This window comes from Stegostoma tigrinum, chromosome 15, assembly GCF_030684315.1.
Source record: "Stegostoma tigrinum isolate sSteTig4 chromosome 15, sSteTig4.hap1, whole genome shotgun sequence".
Taxonomy (NCBI): Eukaryota; Metazoa; Chordata; class Chondrichthyes; order Orectolobiformes; family Stegostomatidae; genus Stegostoma; species Stegostoma tigrinum.
Window position 1 is genome coordinate 413,898 of NC_081368.1, and position 12,509 is coordinate 426,406.

The 12,509-nt window shown below is 46.6% G+C and overlaps 1 protein-coding gene across 2 annotated transcripts in view; it reads left to right on the forward strand.

Annotated features, from left to right (window-relative positions):
- The window catches only part of hprt1 (hypoxanthine phosphoribosyltransferase 1), a 64,209-nt gene that overhangs the window by 27,033 nt on the left and 24,667 nt on the right, over nucleotides 1–12,509 (forward strand). For both annotated transcript variants that reach the window (XM_048544644.2, XM_048544643.1), the window contains exons 4-5: nucleotides 11,807–11,872; nucleotides 12,381–12,398. In XM_048544644.2, coding sequence (XP_048400601.1) covers nucleotides 11,807–11,872; nucleotides 12,381–12,398 — 84 coding nt within the window. The remainder of the gene's footprint in view (nucleotides 1–11,806; nucleotides 11,873–12,380; nucleotides 12,399–12,509) is intronic.

A 12,509-nucleotide genomic window follows, 5' to 3' on the forward strand; every position in this document is an offset into this window, starting at 1 on the left:
GTGTAGAGGAAGCCACAACGGGTACAGCGGTTACACTATACCACATTGATGGATGTGCAGGTGAACATCTGCTTGGTGTGGAAAGTCTTGGGCCTGGGATGGGGGTGAGGTAGGAGGTGTGGGGGCAAGTTGTAAGGACAAGTGTCGGGTGTGGTAGGGTTGGAGGGGAGTGTGGAGCGGACAAGGGAGTCGCGGAGAGTGTGGTCTCTCTGGAAGGCAGACAAGGGTGGGAATGGAAACATGTCTTTACTGGTGGGCCCCAAGAAGACTTACCACATCAAGCAGATGTTCACCTACACATCCGCCAATGTGTTATACTGCTGTACCCGTTGTAGCATCTCTACATCGGGGAAACCTATTTTCTCTATCCATCTTTGGTCCATCTCCCCCCCTCTCCCTGTTTACTTCAGAATCCTCTCCCCATCCCCCCTCTTTTATGATGAAGGGCCTAGGCCCGAAAAGTCAGCTTTTGTGCTCCTAAGATGCTGCTTGGCCTGCTGTGTTCATCCAGCTCCACACTTTGTTATCTTGGATTCTCCAGTATCTGCAGTTCCCATTATCTCTGATCACAATATATTGTAGTGATGTGACAGGATTAGTGATGCAGAATGTTCTGGGGATATGGTTTCAAATTTCATCAGGGCAGATGATGATCATTTCTTTTTTAATAATTTGGAATCGTAAATGAGTTGAATGATGACCATGTAACTATTGTCAACTGTTTTAAAAACAAATGCCATCTGTTTCACTAAAATTCTTTAATGAAAGAAATCTGTCATTCTTCCCTAGTCTGGCCTATATGTGATTCCAAACCCACAGTAATGTGGTTGATTCTTATTTAGCCTCTGCAAAGGCCACACCATTGAATCTAAGCCAGTAAAAAACCCAAAGAAGGGAGTGGAACAGGCACCGGTGCAACACACCCAAACCTGTTGACCCTGGAAAATCCTCCTTGGTGCTTCCCAAGGTTCCTACTGTTCATCATGTATTTTCTTGCCTTATTTAGTCTCTCCAAGTACATCATTTCATGCTTATCCATATTGAATTCTGTTTGCCACTGTTCTGCCCATCTGATCAACACGTCTTTATCCTTCCTATAATCTAAGGCTGTCCTCCTCACTATTTTCCAACCCATCAGTTTTCGTACTATCTGCAAACTTAATGATAACCCTCCTACATTCAAATCTAAGTTGTTTACGTATACCGTAAGCAACAAAGTTCCAACACTGATCCATGCGGAGCCCTACAGGAGACAGTCTTCCAGTCACAGAAATACCTCTTGACCATCACCCTGTGCTTCCTGCCACTCAGCCAGTTTTTGATCTGGTGAACTAAATTTCCTTGGATTTACTTACTCTTAGCCTTGCTACCAGTCTCCAACGTGGAACCTTATGAAACCTGTTGAACCAGAACATTTCTATCCCAGTACTAGTGCCAGTGTCGCTAGAAATGCATTCCCCATACTGTTCTTTTGAGCCATGTAATAAACTCTGACTTTATTTACTTGGAGCTAGTTTGCTCATGGCTCGTGGCTCGTTTAGTAATCCCAAAAATCTTACCTTGCGGGTTTGGCTTTTTAGTTTAGCTCCTAACTGTTCAAAATCTTCCAGCAAAATCTTGTGTCTAGTTCTATCAATGCATTGGTACCAATGTGAACAAAGCCAACTGGATTCCTGCTCTCCCACTTCAACTTTCCCAGCATCATTCGCAAAGGAGCTTGTGTTCAGAAGCTCTTGCTGTTTTAGAGTAGAATCATAGAATTCCTTATGTGCGGAAGAAGGCCATTTGGTTCAATGAAACTGCACTGACCGTACAAAGACCATTCCACCCAGACCCCACCCTATCCCGAAAATGCTGCATTTAGCATGGCCAATCCTGCACATCGTTGGACCATGGGAGGAAACCCACACAGACACTAGGAGAATGTGCAAAATCCATGCAGTCACCCAAGGCTGGAATCAAACGTGTGTCCCTGGCAATGTGAGGCAGCAGTGCTAACCACTGAACCATCATGCCATTTTTATATTACTTGATAGTTTATTCTCACAATTTGTTTTCTCCCTCATTATTTTTGGCTTTTAAACAGTACACTGCACCCTGTGACTGTCTTGGAGCGGGGTTGGAGGGAGGTTGGTGGTGGTCACAGTGCGCTGTGTTTGTCTTGGGTTTGTACTGTTTTATAGCTAAGACAGCATGCACTTGGGTCTGTGATAGGCCACGCAGTGTGCTTTGGGCCTTGGGGCGTGCACTGTGTATGAACATTAATGAACTTTCACCAATCGATGACTCCTAGTCTAGTGTTACCAGCTCAGTTTTGTAAAGTTGAATGGAAACCGTAAGTCTGTAAGTCACAGGTATTCTGGGAAGAGTTTTGAGACTACATTTTATTGGTGAGGCTATGTTTGGAGCTCAGTCTGAAATAGTATCTGATACCTAATGTAAATTTAACACTACAAACGTGTCCAGGAAATGACATTGCCAGTCATCGTTCTGGTGTAATTATTCACAAATGTACAACTCCTAACACTATCCACCCGACAACTCAACCATCAGTGCCAATAAATGTCTTTTTGTAGTTCACTCGGAGCTGCTGTGGCATGGTTTTTGCAAGCATGTTATAAATGGAAGGAATAATCTCCTAGCCTTATCTCGATTGATACTTCACTGCTATTGATTAGCAGAAGTGTAGATGCTGCTAGATTACACTTTGAATGTCCAATATAGTTTAATTCTTATCAAACTGTCTAAAATCACTCTGATCCCATTTGGCCTCAATGTTGAATGGATCTGCAAGAAAATGGGACAGGCACAGTCTTTCTGGTGCTGAAACGGGTGGTGATGCCTTGCGGTATTATCGTTGGGCTGCTGACCCTAAGAACCAGAGAATATTCTGGGAACCTGGGTTCTGAATCCTGCCACACAGGCTGTGGAATTTAAATTTAGTTTTAAGAAAAGTACTTAAATTAGAGTCACATGATGACTGTGAAATCCATTGTCAATTGTTGGAAAAACCTGTCATGTTCACTGTCAGGACAGGAAACTGCCACCCTTACTTGACCTGGCTGGGCAAATGCGAGGTGATGCATTTCGGAAGATCTAATTCAAGGGCGAACTATACAGTAAATGGAAAAGTCCTGGGGAAAATTGATGTACAGAGAGATCTGGGTGTTCAGGTCCATTGTTCCCTGAAGGTGACAACGCAAGTCAATAGGGTGGTCAAGATGGCATACAGCATGCTTTCCTTCATTGGACAGGGTAATGAGTACAAGAGTTGGCAGGTCATGTTGCAGTTGTGTAAGACTTTGGTTCAGCTACATTTGGAGTACTGTGTACAGTTCTGGTTGCCACATTACCAAAAGGATGTGCGTGCTTTGGAGAGGGTGCCGAGGAGATTCACCAGGATGTTGCCTGGTATGGACGGTGCTAGCTACGAAGAAAGATTGAGGAGATCAAGGTTAATTTCATTAGAAAGACAGAGATTGAGGGGGTGGACCTGATTGAGGTCTACAAAGTCATGAGCGGTATAGACAAGGTGGATAGCAAGAAGCTTTCTCCCAAGAGTATGGGACTCCATTACTAGGGGTCATGAGTTCAAAGTGAGAGGAAGAAAGTTTCAGGGAGATATACACTGAAAGTTCTTTACGCAGAGAGTGGTGGGTGCCTGGAACGCGTTGCCAGCGGAGGTGGTAGACGCAGACACGATAGTGTCTTTTAAGATATATCTAGACAGGTACATGGATGGGCATGGAGCAAATGGATATAGACCCTTAGAAAATAGTTGATAGGTTTCGACAGAGGCTCTCGATTGGCGCAGGCTTGGAACGCCGAAGGGTCTGTTCCTGTGCTGTAATTTTCTTTGTTCTTCATACATGTGACTCCTGACCCAAAGTAATGTGGTCAACTCTTAACTGCCCTATGGGTAATTAGGGATGGGTATTAAATGCTGGTTATCCAGTGGCATGCTCATCCCACAAATGAATTAAAAAAAAAACACAATTGAATCATGGAGCCTCCCAGGCAGCCTGATAGTTCCAATTATTTGACTTGTAAAGGAAATCTTGGTCATCATTTTAAAGCATTATAATTATAGTATAACTTCACCTAATTTCTGAATTCTCATTTGGTGTTTATGGAAACTTGTCTGACAGCCAGCTGGTGTGTGATGAGACTCAAAGTCAAACTGTACTCAGTTTCAGGTTTATTCTCAAATGTATAATTCCGAACACAATCCACCCTACAATCCAACTGTCAATGTCAATAAACGACTTTTTGTAGTTCACTCGGAGTTGCTATGGCATGGATTTTGTAAGCATGTTGTAAATGGAAGGAATATTGGTAGCAGAGGTGTAAGTGCCTCTATTTATTTATTTATTCTTTTGAATAAACTGTCAATAATTAACTGGTGTTTATAGGCTGTCAGTCTGAAACAAAAATTGGAACACAGGTAATAGAGATAATGGGAACTGCAGACGCTGGAGAATTCCAAGATAATAAAATGTGAGGCTGGATGAACACAGCAGGCCAAGCAGCATCTCAGGAGCACAAAAGCTGACGTTTCGGGCCTAGACCCTTCATCAGAGAGGGGGATGGGGAGAGGGAACTGGAATAAATAGGGAGAGAGGGGGAGGTGGACCGAAGATGGAGAGTAAAGAAGATAGGTGGGGAGGTAGGGAGGGGATAGGTCAGTCCAGGGAAGACTGACAGGTCAAGGAGGTGGGATGAGGTTAGTTGGTAGATGGGGGTGCGGCTTGGGGTGGGAGGAAGGGATGGGTGAGAGGAAGAACCGGTTAGGGAGGCAGAGACAGGTTGGACTGGTTTTGGGATGCAGTGGGTGGTGGGGGGGAGGGGGAGGGGAGGAGGGGGAGGGGGAGGGGAGAGAAGAGCTGGGCTGGTTTAGGGATGCAGTAGGGGAAGGGGAGATTTTGAAACTGGTGAAGTCCACATTGATACCATACGGCTGCAGGGTTCCCAGGCGGAATATGAGTTGCTGTTCCTGCAACCTTCGGGTGGCATCATTGTGGCAGTGCAGGAGGCCCATGATGGACATGTCATCTAGAGAATGGGAGGGGGAGTCCTTAGCAAGGGGCTCACCTTTGTCCCCCTGCAACCACACATCAACGAATACCAGTCACGGTTGGACATAGAGCAGTTTTTCCGCCGTCTTCGCCTCCATACCTACTTCTTCAACCGGGAACCTAACCCTCCTTCCACTGACCCCTTCACCTGCTTCCCTCAAAAGTCCTCCTCCTGGACACCACCCCCAGGCCTCCTACCCTCCCTCGACCTCTTCATCTCCAACTGCCGTCGAGACATTAACCGCCTCAACCTCTCCACCCCTCTCACCCACTCCAACCTCTCCCCTGCAGAACGGGCAGCCCTCCGCTCCCTCCGCTCCAACCCCAACCTCACCATCAAACCCGCAGACAAGGGTGGCGCAGTGGTAGTATGGCGCACTGACTTCTACATCGCCGAGGCCAGACGCCAACTCTCCGACACCACCTCCTACCGCCCCCTCGATCATGACCCCACACCCAAGCACCAAACCATCATCTCCAACACCATTCACGACCTCATCACCTCAGGGGACCTGCCACCCACAGCCTCCAACCTCATTGTTCCCCAACCCCGCACGGCCCGTTTCTATCTCCTTCCCAAAATCCACAAACCTGCCTGCACCGGTCGACCCATCGTCTCAGCCTGCTCCTGCCCCACCGAACTCATCTCCACCTATCTGGACTCCATTTTCTCCCCTTTGGTCCAGGAACTCCCCACCTACGTCCGTGACACCACCCACGCCTTCCACCTCCTCCAGGACTTCCAATTCCCTGGCCCCCAACACCTCATTCACCATGGACGTCCAGTCCCTGTACACCTGCATTCCGCATGGAGATGGCCTCAAGGCCCTCCGCTTCTTCCTGTCCCGCAGGCCCGACCAGTCCCCCTCCACCGACACTCTCATCCGCCTAGCGGAACTCGTCCTCACACTCAACAACTTCTCTTTTGACTCCTCCCACTTCCTACAGACTAAGGGGGTGGCCATGGGCACCCGCATGGGCCCCAGCTATGCCTGCCTCTTTGTAGGTTACGTGGAACAGTCCCTCTTCCGCACCTACACAGGCCCCAAACCCCACCTCTTCCTCCGGTACATTGATGACTGTATCGGCGCCGCCTCTTGCTCCCCAGAGGAGCTCGAACAGTTCATCCACTTCCCCAACACCTTCCACCCCAACCTTCAGTTCACCTGGGCCATCTCCAGCACATCCCTCACCTTCCTGGACCTCTCAGTCTCCATCTCAGGCAACCAGCTTGTAACTGATGTCCATTTCAAGCCCACCGACTCCCACAGCTACCTAGAATACACCTCCTCCCACCCACCCTCCTGCAAAAATTCCATCCCCTATTCCCAATTCCTCCGCCTCCGCCGCATCTGCTCCCACGATAAGACATTCCACTCCCGCACATCCCAGATGCCCAAGTTCTTTAAGAACCGCAACTTTCCCCCCACAGTGATCGAGAACGCCCTTGACCGCGCCTCCCGTATTTCCCGCAACACATCCCTCTCACCCCACTCCCGCCACAACCGCCCTAAGAGGATCCCCCTCGTTCTCACACACCACCCTACCAACCTCCGGATACAACGCATCATCCTCCGACACTTCCGCCATTTACAATCCGACCCCACCACTCAAGACATTTTTCCATCCCACCCCTGTCTGCTTTCCGGAGAGACCACTCTCTCCGTGACTCCCTTGTTCGCTCCACACTGCCCTCCAACCCCACCACACCCGGCACCTTCCCCTGCAACCGCAGGAAATGCTACACTTGCCCCCACACCTCCTCCCTCACCCCTATCCCAGGCCCCAAGATGACATTCCACATTAAGCAGAGGTTCACCTGCACATCTGCCAATGTGGTATACTGCGTCCACTGTACCCGGTGCGGCTTCTTCTACATTGGGGAAACCAAGCGGAGGCTTGGGGACCGCTTTGCAGAACACCTCCGCTCAGTTCGCAACAAACAACTGCACCTCCCAGTCGCAAACCATTTCCACTCCCCCTCCCATTCTCTAGATGACATGTCCATCATGGGCCTCCTGCACTGCCGCAATGATGCCACCCGAAGGTTGCAGGAACAGCAACTCATATTCCGCCTGGGAACCCTGCAGCCATATGGTATCAATGTGGACTTCACCAGTTTCAAAATCTCCCCTTCCCCTACTGCATCCCTAAACCAGCCCAGTTCGCCCCCTCCCCCCACTACACCACACAACCAGCCCAGCTCTTCCCCCCCCACCCACTGCATCCCAAAACCAGTCCAACCTGTCTCTGCCTCCCTAACCGGTTCTTCCTCTCACCCATCCCTTCCTCCCACCCCAAGCCGCACCCCCATCTACCTACTAACCTCATCCCACCTCCTTGACCTGTCCGTCTTCCCTGGACTGACCTATCCCCTCCGTACCTCCCCACCTATCTTCTTTACTCTCCATCTTCGGTCCGCCTCCCCCTCTCTCCCTATTTATTCCAGTCCCCTCTCTGATGAAGGGTCTAGGCCCGAAACATCAGCTTTTGTGCTTCTGAGATGCCATTGGAACACAGGTGTCTGTTTACATATGCTCACATTGTTAGCCAATGACTGCTCCCCACTAAGTTTTAATTTCTACAATTCACACCTGCTGTGTACAGTCTGGCCACCATGTTTCTTGCATTACAGAAGTGACTATACTCAATTGGCTGTGAAGTACTGCAGAGAGACCTGACATTAAGATAGGCATCAGAACAAAGGCAGAACTTGCTGAAAACACTCAATAGATCTAGCAGCATCTGTGGAGAGAGCGCCAACCTGTTGCTTTCAGTCCTTCTTCAGAATTGTTCAGTCTAGAACTCTCAGGCATTTCAGACCCCAACCACCCTCCGTGTGAAATTGGTTTTCCTCTAAACCACCTGCCTTTCATTTTAAAATGATGCCCCCCTTTTGTTGACCCTTCAGCTAGGGGGAACAGCTGCTTTCTATTCACCTGCGCATCCCCCTCATGATCTTATACATCTTCAGCAGGTTCCCCCCTCAACCTTCTCTGCTCCAAAAAAAACAACCTGAGCTTATCCAGCCTCTCCTCATAGCTGAAATACAGCATCCCAAAAGCATCCTGGTGAATTCTGCTGCATCCACTCCAGTGAATCACATCCTTCCCATAACATTGTGACCAAAACTGCAGACAGTACTTTAGCTGTACAGCTCCACCATGACCTCCCAGATTTCTCAATCTTTGCCACAACTGGTAAAAGCAAATGTCTCATATGCTGCCTTACCTACCCTATTAACCTGTCCTGTGGACAGCATCCCAAGATCCCTCAGTTTTTGTGATCTTCCTTGTGTTTTGCCATACATTGAGTATTCCTTTGTCTTGTTCCTTCTTCCAAAGTGCATCACCTCATACTTCTGACGGTTGAATGCCATCTGACCAATCTGTTTATATTTTCCTTTAACCTCATTGTCAACCACCCAGTCAGTCTTTAGCACTACAACCATTCTTGTTATACATGGACAAAAGAACTGAAGGCTTCACTAAGTTTGCAATTGACACAAAAAAATGGAGGGACAGGTAGTGTTGAGGAAGAAGGGAGGCTGCAGAAAGACTTGGGCTAGGAAAGTGGGCAGAGAAGTGGTAGGTGGAATAAAATATGGAAAATTGAGAGGTCATGCACTTTGGTAGAAAGAATACAGATATATAGACTATTTTCTAAAGCGGGAAAAGGTTCTGTTAACCTTAACAGGGAGGTTCAATTAGTAGTTAGGAAGGCATTTGCAATGTTAGCATTCATTTTGAGAGGGCTAGAAAACAAGAACAGAGATGCACTTCTGGGGCTGTATAATGCTCTGGCCAGACCACATTTGGAATGTATTTTGAGTGGTTTCGGGTCTCATCTAAAGAGGGATGTGCTGGTGTTGGAGGGGGCTCCAAGGGGGGTTTACAAGAATGATCCTGGGGTTGTGGGGCTTGTCATGTGAGAAGCAGCTGAGAGTTCTGGGTCTGTACACAGTAGAGTTTAGAAAGATAAGAGTGGGGAGGGATCTGGTTGAAACTTGCAGAATACGGAGAGGCCTGGCTAGAGTGGATGCGGAGAAGATGTTTCCACTAGTAGGAGAGGCTTGGACCCATGGACACAGCTTTAGAGTGAAGGGACGAGCCTTCAGAACTGAGATGGGGAGGAATTTCTTCATTCAGGGTGTGGTGAATCTGTGGAACTCCTTGCAGAAGGCTGTAGGGGTTCAGTCATTGAGCATATTTAAAGACAGATAGATAGGTTCTTGTTTAGTAAGGGGATAAAAGGTTACAGGGAGAAGGTGGGAGAATAGTGTTGACATTTCAGCTATGATTGAATGGTAGAGCAGATTTGATGGGCCAAATGGCCAAATTTGCTTCTGCATTTTATGGTCTTACGCTGTTATGAGCAGATTTATGATCCCTCCCACGTTCTTGTTACATCACTTATGCATGTCAGAAACAATAGGGAGTCCAGCACAGATCCCGGTGGTATGCTGTTGCACAATGGGCTCCAGTCAGGCAACCTCCTACCACCACCTTCTGTCTGCTGTCACAAAGCTGTTTTTGGGTGTATCTTCCCAAGTTACTATAGATCCTAGATAACACAATGTGGAACTGGAGGAACATAGCAAAAAGGAATTTTTTTTTTACTGAGGAAGGGTCCTGACGTGAAACATCAACTTTCCTGCTCCTCTGATGCTGCTTGGCCTACTGTGTTATCTCTGACTACAGCATCGGCAGTCTTACTATCTCTACCCTAGATGTGTGTTCTTCTATCGTCTTCCCAGTTTCTCATGTGGGTCCTTGTCAAAGGCTTCCATGAAATCCATATAAACTATATTAACTGCACTACCCTCATCCATACACCTGGTCGCCACCTCAAAAAAAATTCCACCAGATTTATTAGCCATGACCACCTGACAAAGCCTCCTGCCTATTCCTGATCTAACCATGTGCTACTAAATGGAGATTAACTCTCTCCTTCCCTATTTTCTCACTAGTTTCTCTACCACTGATGTGAGACTTGCTGGTTCTTGTAAAGTGGAACCACATTAGATGTTCTCCAGCCGTCTGGTACCTCTCCTAGGGCCAGTAACAATTTGGATCAAGACCTTTGTAATTTGCACTCTTTCCTCCCACAGCAGCTTGGGATGCAACTCATCCAGACCCTCGGGATTTGTGCACTTTTATATCCTCCGGTACCTCCTCACTTCTTATCAGTCTGCTCAAGAACTTGACAATCTGTCTTCTCAAATTCTGTCCTTGTGTCGTCCTCCTAAGTAAGAAGAGATTTGAAGAACTCATTTAATACTCTCCCAGTGTCCTCTGGTTTTATGCGCAGAATTCTCCCTTGGTCCCAAATAGGCTCTCTCCTCTCCCTGGCTATTCTCTTCCCCAGGTATACCTGCAGAATATCTTGGGATTCTCCCTTATCTTGCTGGCCACTGTATTGTCATGCCCCCTCATTGCTCTCCTAATTGCTTCCTTCTGTTCCACCCACATACACTGTACTCCGCTACGACCTCTGTTGATTTGCTCCCTTGTGCCACTTAGACCTCATTTCCTTTTTACCCAGCCCTGAATATGCCTAGACTTCCAGGGCTCTGTGGGTTTGTTGCTCCTAAATTTGATCCTGAAGGGAACATGTTGGGCTTGTACTCTGTGTAGCACTGTCTGATAGCCTTCCACCATTCTGTAGATTCTTGCTTCGTGAGCTGTTCCCAGATCCTGCCACCATTTAATAAAATCTTTTTTCCCCTCATCTTTTTCCTCTTCCATAACAAATTTAAAATGCGCAGTGTTGTATCACTATCAGTAAGCTACTCTCCACTGTCACCTCAAACACCTGTCCAGCTTCATTCCTGAGAGTTAAGCCCAACACTGCATCAACCCTTGTAAGATCACCTACATGTTGATATAGAAAGGTCTCTTGTGTATATTTCTGAAATCTGCCCCTTCTAGACTTTTTATCTGATGATTATTACAATTAATATTGAGGGGGTTGAAATCCCTCAATGTACTTATCCTATTATTGTTTTTACATGCCTTAGAGAATTGCATAGCAGATTGACTACATATCTGCACCTGTATTGCCCGCTGACAGCTTGGGGACCTATAATACACTCCTAACAGTGTGACTGCCCCATTTTGTTCCTAAATTCTACTCACAAAGCCTCATTTGATGACTCTTGCAAGATATCATCCCTCCTTACTACAGTAACTGACTCCCTAATTAATAATCAACACAACCTCCACTTTCACACATTTCCCTGTCCTGCCTGAATATCCTAAACCTTGGAATGTTAAATTGTTAGGCTTGTCCCTCAATCAATGCATGTCTGCTATTAACAACATTGCAGCCACGTGTTAACAATCTACAACCTTAACCTGCCTGTCTTACCTCTAATACACTCGGCCTTAAAGGAGAGGCTGTTCAGCTTTACCTTAATCCCTTTAGGCACAACATGGCTGAACTCGCTTTGCCTTGGTTCCTTTTCTAAGTTTATGTTGTGTTGCTGTTGTAACATACTGTTAAAAACCTGCCTAGTTCACTGATGTTCTTTAAGGAGGAAAATTTGTTGTCCTTGCCTGGTCTGCCCTATGTGTGACTTTAAGCCTGCAGCAATGTGTTTGATTCTTAGTTGCCCTCTGCAAAAAACTTTGAAACAAGGATAGATGATAAATACTGGCCTTTAATATTTTTATTAAACTGCATATTCTGAATATAAAGTAAGGTAAATCAGTTTTGTTTTTAAATTGCAGAATGATCAGTCAACTGGAGAGATAAAGGTGATTGGTGGAGACAACCTCTCGACCCTAACGGGAAAGGTACAACTGTATAATTTACATTAATTGCACAGAAAGCAATGACGCAAGGGGAAAGGATGCAGTTACATTGTTAAGCCAGAGAGGGAGCGATCAGAGTGCAGGCAAGGGCAGACTGGGGTTGATGCTGAGTGCTGTGGGTGTGTATGTTGCCCGGGGGCGGGGGGTGCAGGGTGGGGTGGAATGGAATGTACTGTGTCTGTTTGTGTTCAGAGTCTGATCGTCTTTTTAACCATCAGGTGACATTCATTCAGTTCACAGCTTGATGAAGAAATCCAAAGAGCCTGCATGAATTAAACTTTCTTTAATAGAAAGTAACTTGTCAAACTTGTACACAGAATGTTGCCATGTTGTTGATTTGTCGGGCTGTTATATATCTATATATATATGCATTTAGCAAGAAGGCTTTTGCTTGTTTTGTAGTGGAGAATTGTTGGTTTTTTTATCTGTGATGCAATAAAATGTTTAACAATTCGTTTTCTCTTTCCTATCTTACAACCCTGGGAGACAGAATGTTTTAATTGTTGAGGTCAGTATTTTTATTTTAAGCTTCTGTCAATGTTATGCATTACACTGTTGATTACTTTGTGTTAACATCTCCACTTGGTCTGGCATTTCTGCCGATTTTTTTTTTTATTTT